The 14,609-nt window shown below is 36.0% G+C and overlaps 1 protein-coding gene across 1 annotated transcript; it reads right to left on the bottom strand.

Annotated features, from left to right (window-relative positions):
• Positions 1-9,616: 9,616 nt before the first annotated feature.
• On the bottom strand, positions 9,617-11,017 carry LOC131041275 (uncharacterized). Its single transcript, XM_057974308.2, has 2 exons — positions 10,628-11,017; positions 9,617-10,513 (listed from the first exon to the last, which is right to left on the bottom strand). The coding sequence occupies exons 1-2, from the start codon at positions 10,827-10,829 to the stop codon at positions 10,008-10,010; spliced, it is 708 nt and encodes a 235-aa protein (XP_057830291.2). The 5' UTR covers positions 10,830-11,017; the 3' UTR covers positions 9,617-10,007.
• Between the last annotated feature and the right edge of the window lie 3,592 nt (positions 11,018-14,609).

Genomic DNA, 14,609 nt, shown 5'->3' with positions numbered 1-14,609 from the left:
GAATGGATCTCCAACATTGTGCCAGTTGGCAAACCAAAAGGGGGCATCCGCATTTGTACAGACTTTAGAGATCTAAATAAAGCATGTCCTAAGGATGACTTCCCTCTACCAAATATTGACATCATAGTAGATTTGACAGCAGGACATGCCATGCTTTCACTCATGGATGGCTTTTCAGGATACAATCAAATAAAGATCGCACCAGAAGATCAACATAAGACAGCCTTCACATGTCCATGGGGCACATACTGCTGGAATGTAATGCCTTTTGGACTAAAGAATGCAGGAGCGACCTATCAAAGAGCAATGACCACCATCTTCCATGACATGATGCATACTATGATGGAAGACTATGTGGATGATTTACTAGCAAAATCGCTCACAAGAGAAGGACATCTCCATATCTTAGATCAAATCTTTGATAGACTGGAACAATATCATGTTCGACTCAACCCAAAGAAATGTGTCTTCGGAGTGACCTCCGGGAAACTTCTAGGATACATTGTCTCAAGCAAAGGTATTGAGGTCGACCCAGCAAAGGTTAAGGCAATAATGGACATGCCACCTCCACGGAATATCAGTCAGCTACGGACACTACAAGGACGGCTTCAATCCATCCGAAGATTCATTGCACAATTGGCTGATAAATGTCACCCATTCACACACCTACTACACAAGAACATCCGCTTTCAATGGGATGACAGATGCCAGCAAGCATTTCAGGCACTTAAAGACTATCTCATGAATCCACCATTGTTGATGCCACCAGATCCAAGTAGACTGTTGTTACTCTATATTTCAGCAACAAGTACAGCATTGGGTGTACTACTGGCACAACATAATGCAGAAGGAAAAGAGTGTGCTATTTACTACATCTCTCGCACACTGGTTGGCTATGAACTCAATTACACACCTATTGAGCGAGCTTGCCTAGCAGTAATCCTGGCAGCCACTAAATTGCGACACTATCTATTGACACACAAGGTGCAACTCATTGCAAAGATTGATCCACTCAAGTACTTACTCAGCAAAGCAGCATTGACAGGTCGTTTGGCCAAATGGGTAATGATTCTAAGTGAATTCGACATCGAGTATGTGGACCGTAAAGCTATCAAAGGGCAGGTCATTGCAGATCAGTTGGCCGATGCACCTCTCATAGGTGATCATCCTCTCATTTCCAATTTTCCAGATGAAGAGATATTCATGATTACAGAAGCACAGTCATGGAAACTATATTTTGATGGTTCATACACTAGGCATGGCTCGGGGGCAGGCATTCTGTTTATCACACCTCAAGGTGATAGCATCCCGAAGTCTTACAGGCTCACATTTCCATGCACAAACAACATAGCAGAATATGAGGCTTTGATCACAGGACTCAGGCTAGCCATACAATGGAAACTAAAAGAACTTCAAGTATATGGCGACTCACAACTGGTCATTCGACAAGCAACAGATGAATATCAGACCAAAGATGATAAACTCATGCCATACAAACAAATGGTGGACAGTCTAAAGACATCATTCACTACTATTACTTTTGAGCAGATACCAAGAGATCAGAATCGAGCTGCTGACGCTATGGCTACTATCGCATCTCTCTTAGATCTTCCACAGAATTCAACACGCTACGAGTTCTTGGTAGAACAGCTTTGGATTCCCGCTTATGATATCCCCGAATCTGAAATGATATGTCGCCTTGTTGGTTCCGAATCCCCATGGTACGGTGAGTTCTACACCTATCTTCGCGATCACACCCTTCCTCCCAACCAATCAAATAACCAACGAAAAACCTTCATTCGCCAAACTGCTCGATATACCATTATTGCCGAAACCCTATACCGACGTAGTCTTGATGGTACTCTCCTTCGATGTCTGGAACAAGATGAGATAACAAAGGCTTTGGAAGAGGTACATGAAGGAATTTGTGGGACTCACTCAAGTGGTCCATCACTAGCCAAGAAGATCATGCGAGCTGGATACTATTGGCCATCTATGGAAAAGGATTCCTACTATTTTGTCAGGAAATGCAAGAAATGTCAAGTTCATGGCGACCTGATACATGCACCGGCCCAGGAACTGCAACCAATCACGACACCATGGCCTTTTTGTCAATGGGGCCTTGACCTTGTGGGTAAGATTCATCCATCTTCATCTAATGGCCATAAATTCATTATTACCGCCACTGAATATTTCACCAAGTGGATCGAAGCTATTCCACTTACCCAAGTCACCGGCAAGCAGATCGCCTCATTCATCCTCAATTACATCATCTGCCAGTATGGTGTGCCCATGTCCATTGTCACAGATAATGGTCTTCCTTTCAAAAATCAGGATGTCCGTGAGCTTTGTGAGAAATTTCATATCCAACACCGCTTTTCCACTCCCTATTACCCACAAGGCAATGGTCAGGCCGAAGCATCCAATAAAAACATATTGAGGATCCTAAAGAAGACAGTCAATGATGCCGGTCGTGATTGGCATGTTCAACTGAATCCAGCATTATGGGCATATCGAACTAGCATTCGAACCCCTACCGGCGCAACTCCTTATTCATTGGTCTATGGTGCAGAAGCTATCTTGCCTATTGAGGTCGAGATACCATCATTACGAGTTTCCTTGCATAATCTCATCGATGATGAAGCATACAGAGTCTCACGCCTTCAGGACTTAGAGTTACTTGATGAGAAAAGACAAGCTGCATACAATCACCTCAAAGCCTATCAGCAGCGCATGAGTAGAAGTTACAATCACCGAGTTAGACCTCGTACATTTGAGGTAGGCGATCTTGTTCTACGAGAGAATCCTCGCAACCAACCAAACAGAGAACATCAGGGTAAGTTTGAATCAAACTGGCTGGGCCCATATGTTGTCACTACTGTATTCGGGTCTGGGGCATATCAGTTGGCTACATCAGACGGAGAACCGCTCGCAGATCCAATCAATAGCATGCACCTCAAACGGTTTTATACCTAAGGTATACAGAGCATCAGGCTCCCCTACATATCAGAAAATACCAAAAACATTCAGAAAATGTCCTGAAGAAAATACAAAAACATTCAAAAGAGTAAAGAAAAAACATGCATCCAAACGGTGAACAACCACTCTGGTGGCACCTTGGGTAAGTGCGATGGTGAAAACCTGGCAAACAGGTGCCACTCGTAAAGGCAATGGCTCCAGTATCTTTCAGGCTCGTTGCGATCACATTCATGCACACACACATCCATCCAAACTATGGCTTGTTATTTGATCTGCAATTAAGAAAGTACTCCACGCGTCTAGCATCCCACCTTTTCATAGTCCGGTCTACAAACTGGGGGCAATACCCTTAACCTATTGATGGAAGTGGATTCTACATTGTCTTATGTGTCATTACGCTCTTCATTCAGGCAATCATCAAACATATCAAAAACATTCAAAAATGGCTCTCAAAAATACCAAAAACATTCAAAATCATTCCACAAAATCCAAAAAATTCGACAAAACCATTGAAAAATCACAACAAAAACATGGCAACACCTTGTACATACCCATCCATGCAGATACCAAAACAAACATTGACAAACTACTCACAAATGACCACTCATCAATCAAATCAAAAACAATCGACATCAACAATCCAAACTGTCTTTAAAACAAGGATGCATCCTTCCTTACCACAACAAAGACAAGATGACGTTTTCTTTGACAAGAAAATTATGTTAAGCTATCAAATACTTGGTTGATTTGTCAGTACAATCGTTTGTTTATCTATATCGGAATCTTTTAGCATTGTTTTGTATCGTTTGCGCATTATTTCCGATGAAGTTCTGGGGCATGTACTAATGGTGTCTACGTGGGAAGTTCACTAAGCTACGTGATCCTATGCAAAATGCAGTCATAGATCACTACGGCTTGCTGACTACAGCGTATACCTCGACCATATGAGCATGAACCATTACCAAGGATCCATATTCTTTATTCTTTATGTATATATATGCTGTTTGTTTGCAGGTACAATACTCATTCTTTGGTTCCTCTTCCTCCAAATTGGATAAAGGTTTTATTTCTTAGTACGATATGAACTTGTCTCAGGATCTGATCAGCCTAAGATCAAGGAGGACGATCCAGGTCATACATGAAAGGAGATAATCCTTGTCTGTTCCGCAAGCAATACTCAGGTCAACTTGATCCATTATATCAAGTTGCTTGTATTAACTTGCTATATAAAAATCCATGAAAGGAATACTCAAGTCATCTTGAATCATTATGTCAAGATGCTTGTATTCTCTTCCAACATTTTAAAGCTCAATGATGAAAATAGAGCACTATGGATCGTCATCTCATCTCATCTGTATATATTGCATTTCGTTGCATTCCACCCATCCATACACTCATAATAGCTACATATCATGCATACATAGTCATAATAATGCATACTCTATTTTCCTCTTCTTCCATAGGAATGAGTCATAGGTTTTCCCTTTCTTCTATCTAACATCGAACCCACCCCCCCTCACCCTCCCCATCTCGATAATCAGCATCACATACCCTACATCATTTCTCAATCAACCCAATCAAGCCACGTTCATCACCATCCATCTCTAAATAGGAGGGATTGTGTTTCCTATCCTAAGTCATCCAATAAGCCAAGCAAGTTACTCTGTCTGCACAGGTACATTGACTCACACACACCTAGACTATCAACAGATACTCTGATCAAGTATCTTCGGGTCTCAACAGGTAATCGATTATGGTAATCCTAGACTACATCAGGCATTTATCATAATGACCTAGTCTCAACGGGGCTGCCATGATTCCCCACAACCACCCATCACATGCACATACTATCAATTGATCAACCAATCAAACACAATCACATCGGACAATTACATCAATTGTCTACGTCTCAACGAGTATTTTTGTTTCATATACCTTGACTTCATCGGGCAATTGCATCAATTGCCTAAGTCTCATCAGGTCACTTTGATTCACTTACTCAGACTTTATCTTGTCCAAGCAAACAACTGGCATCAACTGTCATGCTTTGACTTGATCGGGGCAATTAAACCGATTGCACCAGATTGTTCAACCAATTTTGATCACTTGTATAGCATCACTCGAAAGAACAACCACCACATTTTCACTGTATCTCCTGCATGACCTAAGGGTACTCATGGGCTTGATGTTTCTCCATTTTATCCTCGTTTTCTTCTATTTTTCACCCACGTTGCTAACTTATTCTTTTCTATCACCTCGCCAATTTTCATTCTTTTTCGAGAGATCGCCCGGTTTTTTGAAAAATTTCGGCCCATCTCTCGAGGGGGCATACCACCCATTAAATTAACATTTTATGGGGCATTTCTTCGCACCAGTTTTTCTTTCTTTGAAACGATGCGATAAACCGCACCGTCTCAAAGAGGGGCAAATGTAGTCACATAAATCTGTCCATTTTAATTAAATGAATATTTCGTATTTATTTGATTAAAAATCCACTAACCATCAATTAATTAAATTAATATTTAATTAATTCATCTCCAAACATTCTTCTATTAATTAAATAAATTATTCAATTTATTTTAATTAATTCATTAAATCCAATTCAAATCAATTAAATAAATAAAATCAATTTATTTAATTAAATCCCCCTTTCCCTCTTTTAAATAAATTAACATTTATTTAAATCATTTTAAAAACCCCCCCACTTGCATTTTCCTACAAATGCAACTTGCACACATTTATTGGAATAAATGAATTTTTATTTTAATAAAATCCTATTTTCCCTCACCCACCAAATCCACTTGCAAAATCTAATCCCCTTCTAGATTCTTCTAACCCCTTCCTAATTAGCCTAAACCATCCCCTAATTATTGTCACATTCCTAAGCAAAATGGAGTCACTTCTCAAATGGCCCAAAGTCTTGGATAACCATTGAAGGTTTTCAACCTTCAACCACCAAAAACCCCAAAGTCTTTGAAAACCATTAAAGGCTTCCAACTTTCAACCACTTAATCCCCAAAGTCTTCAATAACCATTAATGGTTAATTCAACCCTCCCACATGGTTAAAACATTTGTTTTGACTCAACCTCTACCCAACCCAAGGGTCTCATCAAGCCTTCAATGCTTTGACCATGATTATCTCTTAATCATTTGCACAAAGGTTTATCCTTGGATTAACTCCTAATCCAGTGGGTAATCCTAATTTAGACTTGACCCTTAGCCTTTAGATAACCATGAAGTCTTCTCAAGCCTTTAATGCCTCCAACCTCTTTTCTCAACCCAATCCTATGTTGACACTTGTCACCATGTCATTGGTGCAAATTGTGCACATGGATCCCCAACTTTCAAGCTTGACCCTTGATTAAACCTTTCAATCCTGGCCATCCATTGCTCCATTTTTCCTATAAATAGAGCCCATTCCTTCATAATCCAGATCCTGAAAACTTGTATGCATTTAGACTATAGCCATTTTAGAGAGCATTTAGCATAGCATAACTAAATATTGTCTTTTTTGGTTAAAACACATCATTTTAGCATAAAAATAGCTTTTCATTTCATGTTTAGAGCTATTCTATAAATCTCAATCCTCCATAAGCATCCATAGTGCAAAAAGCTGCTGAGAGCTACACTATTTTGGAACTTGGAGAGGAGAGGAACAAGGGAGAAAGGAGCTAATCTCATGCTAAGAGATAGTTGGAGATGTCTCATTGTCTTACTTCTTTAGTTAGATTCATTAGTATGTGTTTTTAGTATCTCTCTTGGAATGCCTTCATTTGTGTTTAGTTTTTGATTGATTAACTCTAACATCTTGTGTGTTTTGTGTTGTTTGATCTTAGACTAACCTTGTGCCATTTAGGAGGGCATCACTTGTTATACTCATTGCACTATTTTTCTTAACTAATCATTCTTTTTTTTATCAAAGGAATCATCACTGAAGATTGTGGACAATGTCTCCTGGTATTCCTGGTATTAGTAGACATGTTTATACTTATGGCGCACGTTGTAGATGTCTCTACTTATTCAAGACACATCCTATGCCTCAAAGATGCATCTTCTATTTTCACAATTATTAACACAACCATTTAAACATATGCAATCACCTAAAAGCCATGACATAAACTATCTTGATACCTACCATAAACAAAAAAACTGTCAAATAATAATGACAAATATTAAGAGCCATTTCATAAGGTGGAATGCCTAGTACATACTTAGGACTAGAGTTCATCTATCATCACACATTTTTATTCTTTTGTCTACTTATTATAAAAAATTTAATCTTAACACATCTATATTTCTATTTTTTTTAAATGTTGCCCCTCAAATGAGCATCATATCTGCAACCAAATTCCACATCCATACTTTATGAAACTTAGACATACAATTTTTGTAAGTTTCCAAGCATTTCTAAGATAAGTACAAAATGATGGTGTGAAACCTAAAAATAGAATAGGACATGGACATGACTGCAACAAAAGCAAGAGACCAGAAAAAATGTTTAATTGTGATCTATCTGTAGAAAATGTAATGTATTATGTGATATAAAAAAAATATCTCACAAAATTCTTCATAATAAGCAAATGGGTAGAAAAATAATTAGAAGAACAAGTAAACAATTTTAGTAGACATAAACTGGAATGCCTACGAATGTTCGTGTTTTAGTATCATTTATTGATGGGTGATGGGTGCAAACAAACTGAAAACATTTCAAATGTTAATGGTAGTTCTTATATGAAGTTTTATTTCATAATGCTTCATTATAATTAAGCATCTCTTCTAACATTTATTTTCATCATGTTCCCATATAGCATCATATTTACTAAATAAGGGTTTTCTAAATGTTTCTCCTCGCAATAACTGATACTTGTAGATTTTTTTGCCTTTGTAGATTAATACTTTTTTGCACTGGCATGCTAAAGCCCACCAAAACAACCATGAGAAATGTAGAACAAAATGCCTTTATATCATTTTCTAAACAGTTTTAAAAATTGTCATTATTTACTTATCTATTAGTTAAAATTTTTAATTGTTTAAACATAGAGACCTTCCATAATAGATAAATGAGTATAAATGAGTATGTGTGTGTATATATAAAGAAAATATTTTTATATATGAAACATGGATATTTATTTTCTTTTTATTATATGTATTGGTTTACAAGTGTTATAAACAATTCTTTCTTTATTGAAAATAGAAAATTCAAATTTCCATATAAATTTTCACCCCCCTTATAATTAACCTCACATCTATTTTCATTATATTTCTTTAAAAAAAGAAAAAAATTGATATATTTATCTTTCTAAATATTAAATCTTTCATTATAAATCCATTTATAAAAAATAAAATTAACAAATAAAATAAATAAATAAAACAATTTTTTTAGCACTTCCCAAAATTTTAATCGTTTCACTTAAACCTTACCTTTTCCTAAGATTCAAAATGTGAAACCTTACCTCTTCCTAAGATTCAAAATATTAGTTCTAGAGGTGTATTTATTTCCTTGTATGTCGAAAGAAGTATTAAAGTAATCACTTGTAATTTTATTCAAAAAAAGTTGATTTCTTATTGAATTAAAGAAAAAATAATAATTATCTCAAATTCCAAAAGAGGTATGTATGCCTCGCCTCTCGCAAGGAGTACGAGGTAGTCCCATATTGCTCTAACCAATCTCTACATCCATATATAAATATAAAAGATCCTTTTCTCCATGAAAACAAAAAACCTAAAAGCATAAACCTTAAAAAAAACACTCCACAGGCATACTTCCCTTGCACAAAAGTGCTGTCCAATTATCCCTTAAAAGAAGTAATTTCCAAACCTCTTAATATATTCTCAAATTTTCTTTCAAGTCACACGTAGATTCTTTGCTTCTCAATTGAATGGCGGCTAAAGTCGGCCTTAAGTCTTTCTCATCATCGCAAAAGAATATCTGATTTCACAAATTCCATGCATTTCTTGAACTTTTAGTTGCGGCTTCCTTTGGATTCCTTTCTTACTGCTTGCTATAAACCAAAACTTTGCCGACTTTATTATTTTATTATTTCATTATATGTTGGCCGGAAAATTTACCCTATTGTTATTCAACATTTTTAGCAAGCAAATCGTTACAACCATTGGTAAAATGGCTGCGTTGCGTGAATCCTTGGTGGACTGTAAGATTATTATGCTCATAATCACACTCCGTAGTGACTTTTCACTGGATTAAATCTTGTACGTATGCTTTCGTTAATGGTTTTTGGATTTATCATCTGCATCAAAGACAAAGCACAATCTTCAGAGATCTAAAACATATATAAACACGAAGTCACGCAAACCTGAAAAGAATCCAAAGGAAGCCGCAACTAAAACTCCACATAATTCCATCAAATTGCACCGAGCAATTGAGAAGTTTTCGCATTGGAGCATTACAAATCATAAAGGAACCTTTTTTCCTGCAATTGATTCATACGAAAATCGGGTCATGCGAAATTTATATCGCATCATACGTCTCATTCATGGCAGATTGGAAGTATAGAGGAATTTATCAGCTAACACTCAGATTCCTTTGTTACTAATTTAAACAAGAGTGGAGTATTTAACCGGGTGGTCTTAGAATCAAAATCCTCTGTAAATGATGGAATAAATTACAAATCTCTCTTGTACCGAAAAGAAGAAGAATTTTTTTATTTCGAAATGGTAACTCTCGGGGCTTGAAAACTTGCACCCGTGGATTAGGCATCTCAGTTTGAGATTGAAATATCCTTTTAAGACTCGTAGTATGTTACAAGGAAAGAAAAACACTTTCAAATTTTTGGTTCTAGGGTTTGCAGCATGTAAAAGAAACTTTGTTTAATATTCTTTCTGCAAAAATAAAATGATTTTGAGACAACTTGATCTACAAAGAGTCTTGCAGAGTGCAAGAAATCAAGTTTACTGAGTAATTTAGGTGAAACGGATATTTTTTTGAGATGATGTAGTAGCTAGGGCTTTCTTTAACATACATATAGTACATGCCGAAAACACACAAAAATCTGAGAGTAGAAATGCTCTAATACTGGACAAGAAATTGTGGATGAGCACGGTAGCCTGCTAAACCTCCTCCCTGGTAAGGATTTTTAGATATACAGTTAAAAGCTGCTGCTTTCCTATATGATGACTCCTTTGCTGCCTTCCGCGCAAATCGAATCCGAGGTAAAGGGTTGAGAGCCGTACAAGAATGCTTTTCCAAACCCTGGAGCGTCTGTGAGATGCGCGGCGTTGAGCAAATAGTCACACTTTCAGCCTTCATGTGACCACCGCTGCCCCGGGCGACCGTTCGACTGGCCGCCACTGCAGGCATTGATGGACCGCTCAGCGCAACCGCTCGGCATGGATTGGCGGGTTTCGGAAACAAGAAGACCCGCAATTTAGTGCCAAGCCTGTCATATTCCTCTAAAATACTTTCCAGTTCTTCATCAGATTTAATGGAGACAAGAGCATCGAGGTCTTCGCCAGGCAACTGGCACTTGAGCAACACATCGCAACCCAGCACCTCTGCCATTTTCGCAATAAGATCTGTACCAAACAACAACAAAAATCGATCAATAAACAAACAACTTTAGGTATACAGAATTCATTTCTATTCAATCTTTGTTTTCTCCTATTTAACCTAAAAAAAATGATCCGAACCTGCAAAACTGATGCTTCTGTCGGCCGCCATGACCCTTGTCTCGCCGCCCACGTAGCGGAGCTTCCCATCGCCGGGGCGAGGGAGAATCTTTCCTCCATAGCTGTAAAGATACTTTACGCGATTCGATCCTGAGCAATCGTCGGACTTGAGTGAAGAGTCATCGTCCGACACGAATGCCGTGGTCGCCTCATCCGTTCTCATCAGAGAGCGATTACAGATATCGAGAGAAGAGAGGAGAAGAAGAATGAGGAAACAGGGAAGGGAAGGTACTAAGCCAATGCAATGAGCTCCCTTGGGCTATATAAATAAAATCGAAGCGCGTATCAGGGGATAAGTTTCAGACCAGCTGTCGAATTCCTGTGCGAGCATGCCTGAAGGTGTACATTTCCCTAGGAACAGAGCTCCCAATAACAAATTAACTAGAAAATATCACAAATTGGTATTCAACACGTATGATATTTTTAGTCTGCCACGTATTATACTTCATAGGGAGGAAGATACGTGTGGAAGGACATTAGTTAACTTCTTTGGAGAGGCATTAATGGCGGTAGGGACCGCAAAGTTGCAGAAAAGAAAAGCATATAATCCTTGCGGGCCCCAGTGGTCCTTGTAGCACTCTTTTTCATGCCAATCAGGCTCTGCATAAAATGTCTACCGTCTGGAGTTACTCTCGATCTTGAATACCGTGAATGGTATTTATTTTAGCGTCTTGACCGATAAAGCTCATGGAAGACTCGAGGTTACTAGGAGAAAGTGCCACCGTTTGTTCCGGTACACATCTATTGACAGGTGCCATTTGTAGATGGATTCTCAAAACAAAAAGATATTAAGAGATTATTATCTATCAAATTTAGTTTACATGTACCAATATTTGGTACAAGCTGTTTAAGATATTTATGTTAGTATGATATTTACGTAATATTTACTTTTCAAGATAACTGAGATAATATTATTTTCAAGTATCTATTAAATTTAGTTTACATTTTTAACAATGATATTTTTTTAATTTCTTTTAGAGAGGTGTTTTAAGATATTTATGTGAGATTTATTTTTCCTGGTAGTTGAAAGAATATTATTTTCAAGTATGTCAAATTTAATTTACGTGTTTTAACAATGATATTTTTCAAATCTTTTAGAGAGGTGTTTAAGATATTTATGTTAGTATTGATGGTAGATGAGAATGTCTATATATTTTGGAATGTGTATTCATGTTAGACTTGCACATGCATCAAAGTGAAGGTAAAATACTCTTGTGCTAATATGTTGGTAAGTGACATATTAAGTGTTAGGTTTGGCTCACAGCTTGATTACTATCCATTTGTGTTTACTCTATATTTGTATATGTCATCTTCTTTGGTATCACCTATCACCATTAATCCACTTTTCCAAGGGTTTTTAATTAAGATGACTATCTTTGTTTGTTATGTCACAACTCCTCAAAAGTGTTTTAAAACACTACCTTGCAAATTCATATACTAAGAAGGTGAAGATGAGTAGAAAATTTAGGCACGCATTCTATTAGTTCAATTTCATGTGACGTAACTTAATATCTCATTATAAATCAAATATGTTGTGATGGGTTCAAACCTAAAATGTTCATAGTTGATCTACATGATTCAAATGATTTTATGGTAGTAGGAAATTAATATTAAATAACATAAATTCCATTTCCTTTTTGTTTTTTATTGAACAAAGCAATTAAATAAATAATCAATGTCATTTCTTTATCAATCTTAGAATTAAGGCCTTCTACATCTACTTATTTAATTTTTAAGTATTTATTTCAAAAGTATCATTCTAGATGCTTGTATCTAGGTTATTTTTTACTAATTGTAAATGTTTTTTATTATACTAGATAATCTTATATAATCTTATATAATCTTATATAATCTTTTAATTTTCATATGATATAAATAATTAAAATCTATGTAAAAGAATGTAAACTCCCTCAATAATAACCTAGAGAATAATCCAATATGGTGCATATACACATGTATAAGCATAAATTAACTTTAATTAAAATTATAATTAGGAGTCATAATATAATAATTCTTCACAACCATTTTAAACAAGTAAATGTAATTGAAGGTAGTAATTATCTTGACAATCAAAAAATGAAAGACCTTTAAGAAGATTCAAGAATATGTTTTTCTTCAACTTTGGAATGCAATGTCTATTAGAAGAAAGCCTTAGAGTTGATTATAGTTTTGTGTTTTGTTAGAAAGTTCATAATTTTAGATGTGACCTTAATTTTTTAATTGACCTTGCCAAATGTAAGGTCTATTATCTGACTTCTTGATAAATGCATATCTACTCCTACTTTGAGGAATAATAGTTATTTTGGAAGAAATGTCATTTCAAAATAATGAGACAAAGTCCCCTTAGTCTTGTAAAATGTGTACAAATATTTGAAAGTAGTAGACTAGGGTTTTAGAATTGAATATGTAGATTCGTCATTATATTTATTGCATCAAATTTTTTTTTGTTACTATTGATTGTTCGTTTAATATTCTAGATTGTGAATATTTAAAATCGTGTTTAATTGTGTTTAATTGATGCAATTGAATGTCCTTAATTACAAGGACATAACACCATTATACATAATTTTGTGTTTAGTTAATCCTAGGTGGGAATGGTATAAATGTACAATCATAAATAGAATGATTTTTCAAATTAATGAAAATAAAATGAACCATAGAAAACCTAAATAAATATGTGGTGCTCAAACCCTCATGAAATTACTTTCAAAAATATCTAGAATTACCCACAAAAATCCAACAATTTTTTGATGACATTGCACCTATTTTAACATAGTTTTGCATAAAAAAATATAGGAACTTATCCTATTGATATAAATTGACATAAACACATAAAATATGTGTTATATAGAAAACCCAACAATAAAAGCAACAACAAAGAAATATATGATAGTTAAATAATTAGAGAACCCCAAAAATCTAGTATCTATACGATACAGACAACAAATGTTTGCCCTAGACTAAATATTTTAGTAGAAATGCCTTGTGAAATTCCTTCCAAAACAATTTCCAAGGATGCTTGTCTGGAGGAGTCGCGGTTCAAAGTCGCCAACTCCTCAACACTAACAAAAGTTGTTGGGTTGAAATTGGTCGAAGCTATATAAAGAGTGTGTAACTTTTCTTGTAGAAAGATTTTGGTGATTGCACACTATCAGAATCTTTCTATGAGAAAAGACAAACTCGCCCTATTTCTTTCATTATAAATTTATGTCCTTCTCATCTTTTATCTATTTCATATTCTTTTGTAGATCTTTTCTTCTTCTAAAGTTTAACTCTTTCATCTATTTCACACACTTTTGTAAATCTTTTATTTCTTCTAAAGTTTACATCTTTAAGCTATTTCATATTCTAAAATTAAATTTGAAGTTATAGATTTGGAGACTTGAGAAGATGCTGTCAATAAATTTTCAATTACCACAAATAGACTTCCTTGTTGTGAGCTTGTTTTCACTTGCACACTGGCAACGTCTATGCAACCGACAAAACTATACTTTTCCTTATTAACAAAACACTAACGACAATATATTTTTGTCGACTGCTTAGCCATTTCGTTGCACACTACCACTGGAAATATATATTACATTTGAAAACCCTTAGATAAAGGTACGGGAGAGGGAGTGGAACTTGTGTCCTTGCTGGGAAATTCATGTAATCATATTGCCCTTTTGCTATGCAGAGCCTGATTGGCCCGGAAAAAAGTGGGGCCCGCAATTGTTATTTTGTATGTACAACTTCTGGAACTTCGCGGTCCCTGCCGCCATTAGTTTGTCCCTCCAAAAATGTTAACGAATATTCTTCTACTCGTCTCTTCCTCTGCAGGGAGTATAGTACGTGGCAAACTAAACATATCATACGTGTTTAGTGACCATTTGCTTTAGTTATACTTGATTTGTTATTGGGAGCTTTCTTCCTCTGTAACTGCCTTCAGTCTTCTATCGTGCTT

The sequence above is a fragment of the Cryptomeria japonica genome, chromosome 6 (assembly GCF_030272615.1).
Source record: "Cryptomeria japonica chromosome 6, Sugi_1.0, whole genome shotgun sequence".
NCBI lineage: Eukaryota > Viridiplantae > Streptophyta > Pinopsida > Cupressales > Cupressaceae > Cryptomeria > Cryptomeria japonica.
This window is presented reverse-complemented; position numbering and strand designations above follow the sequence as displayed.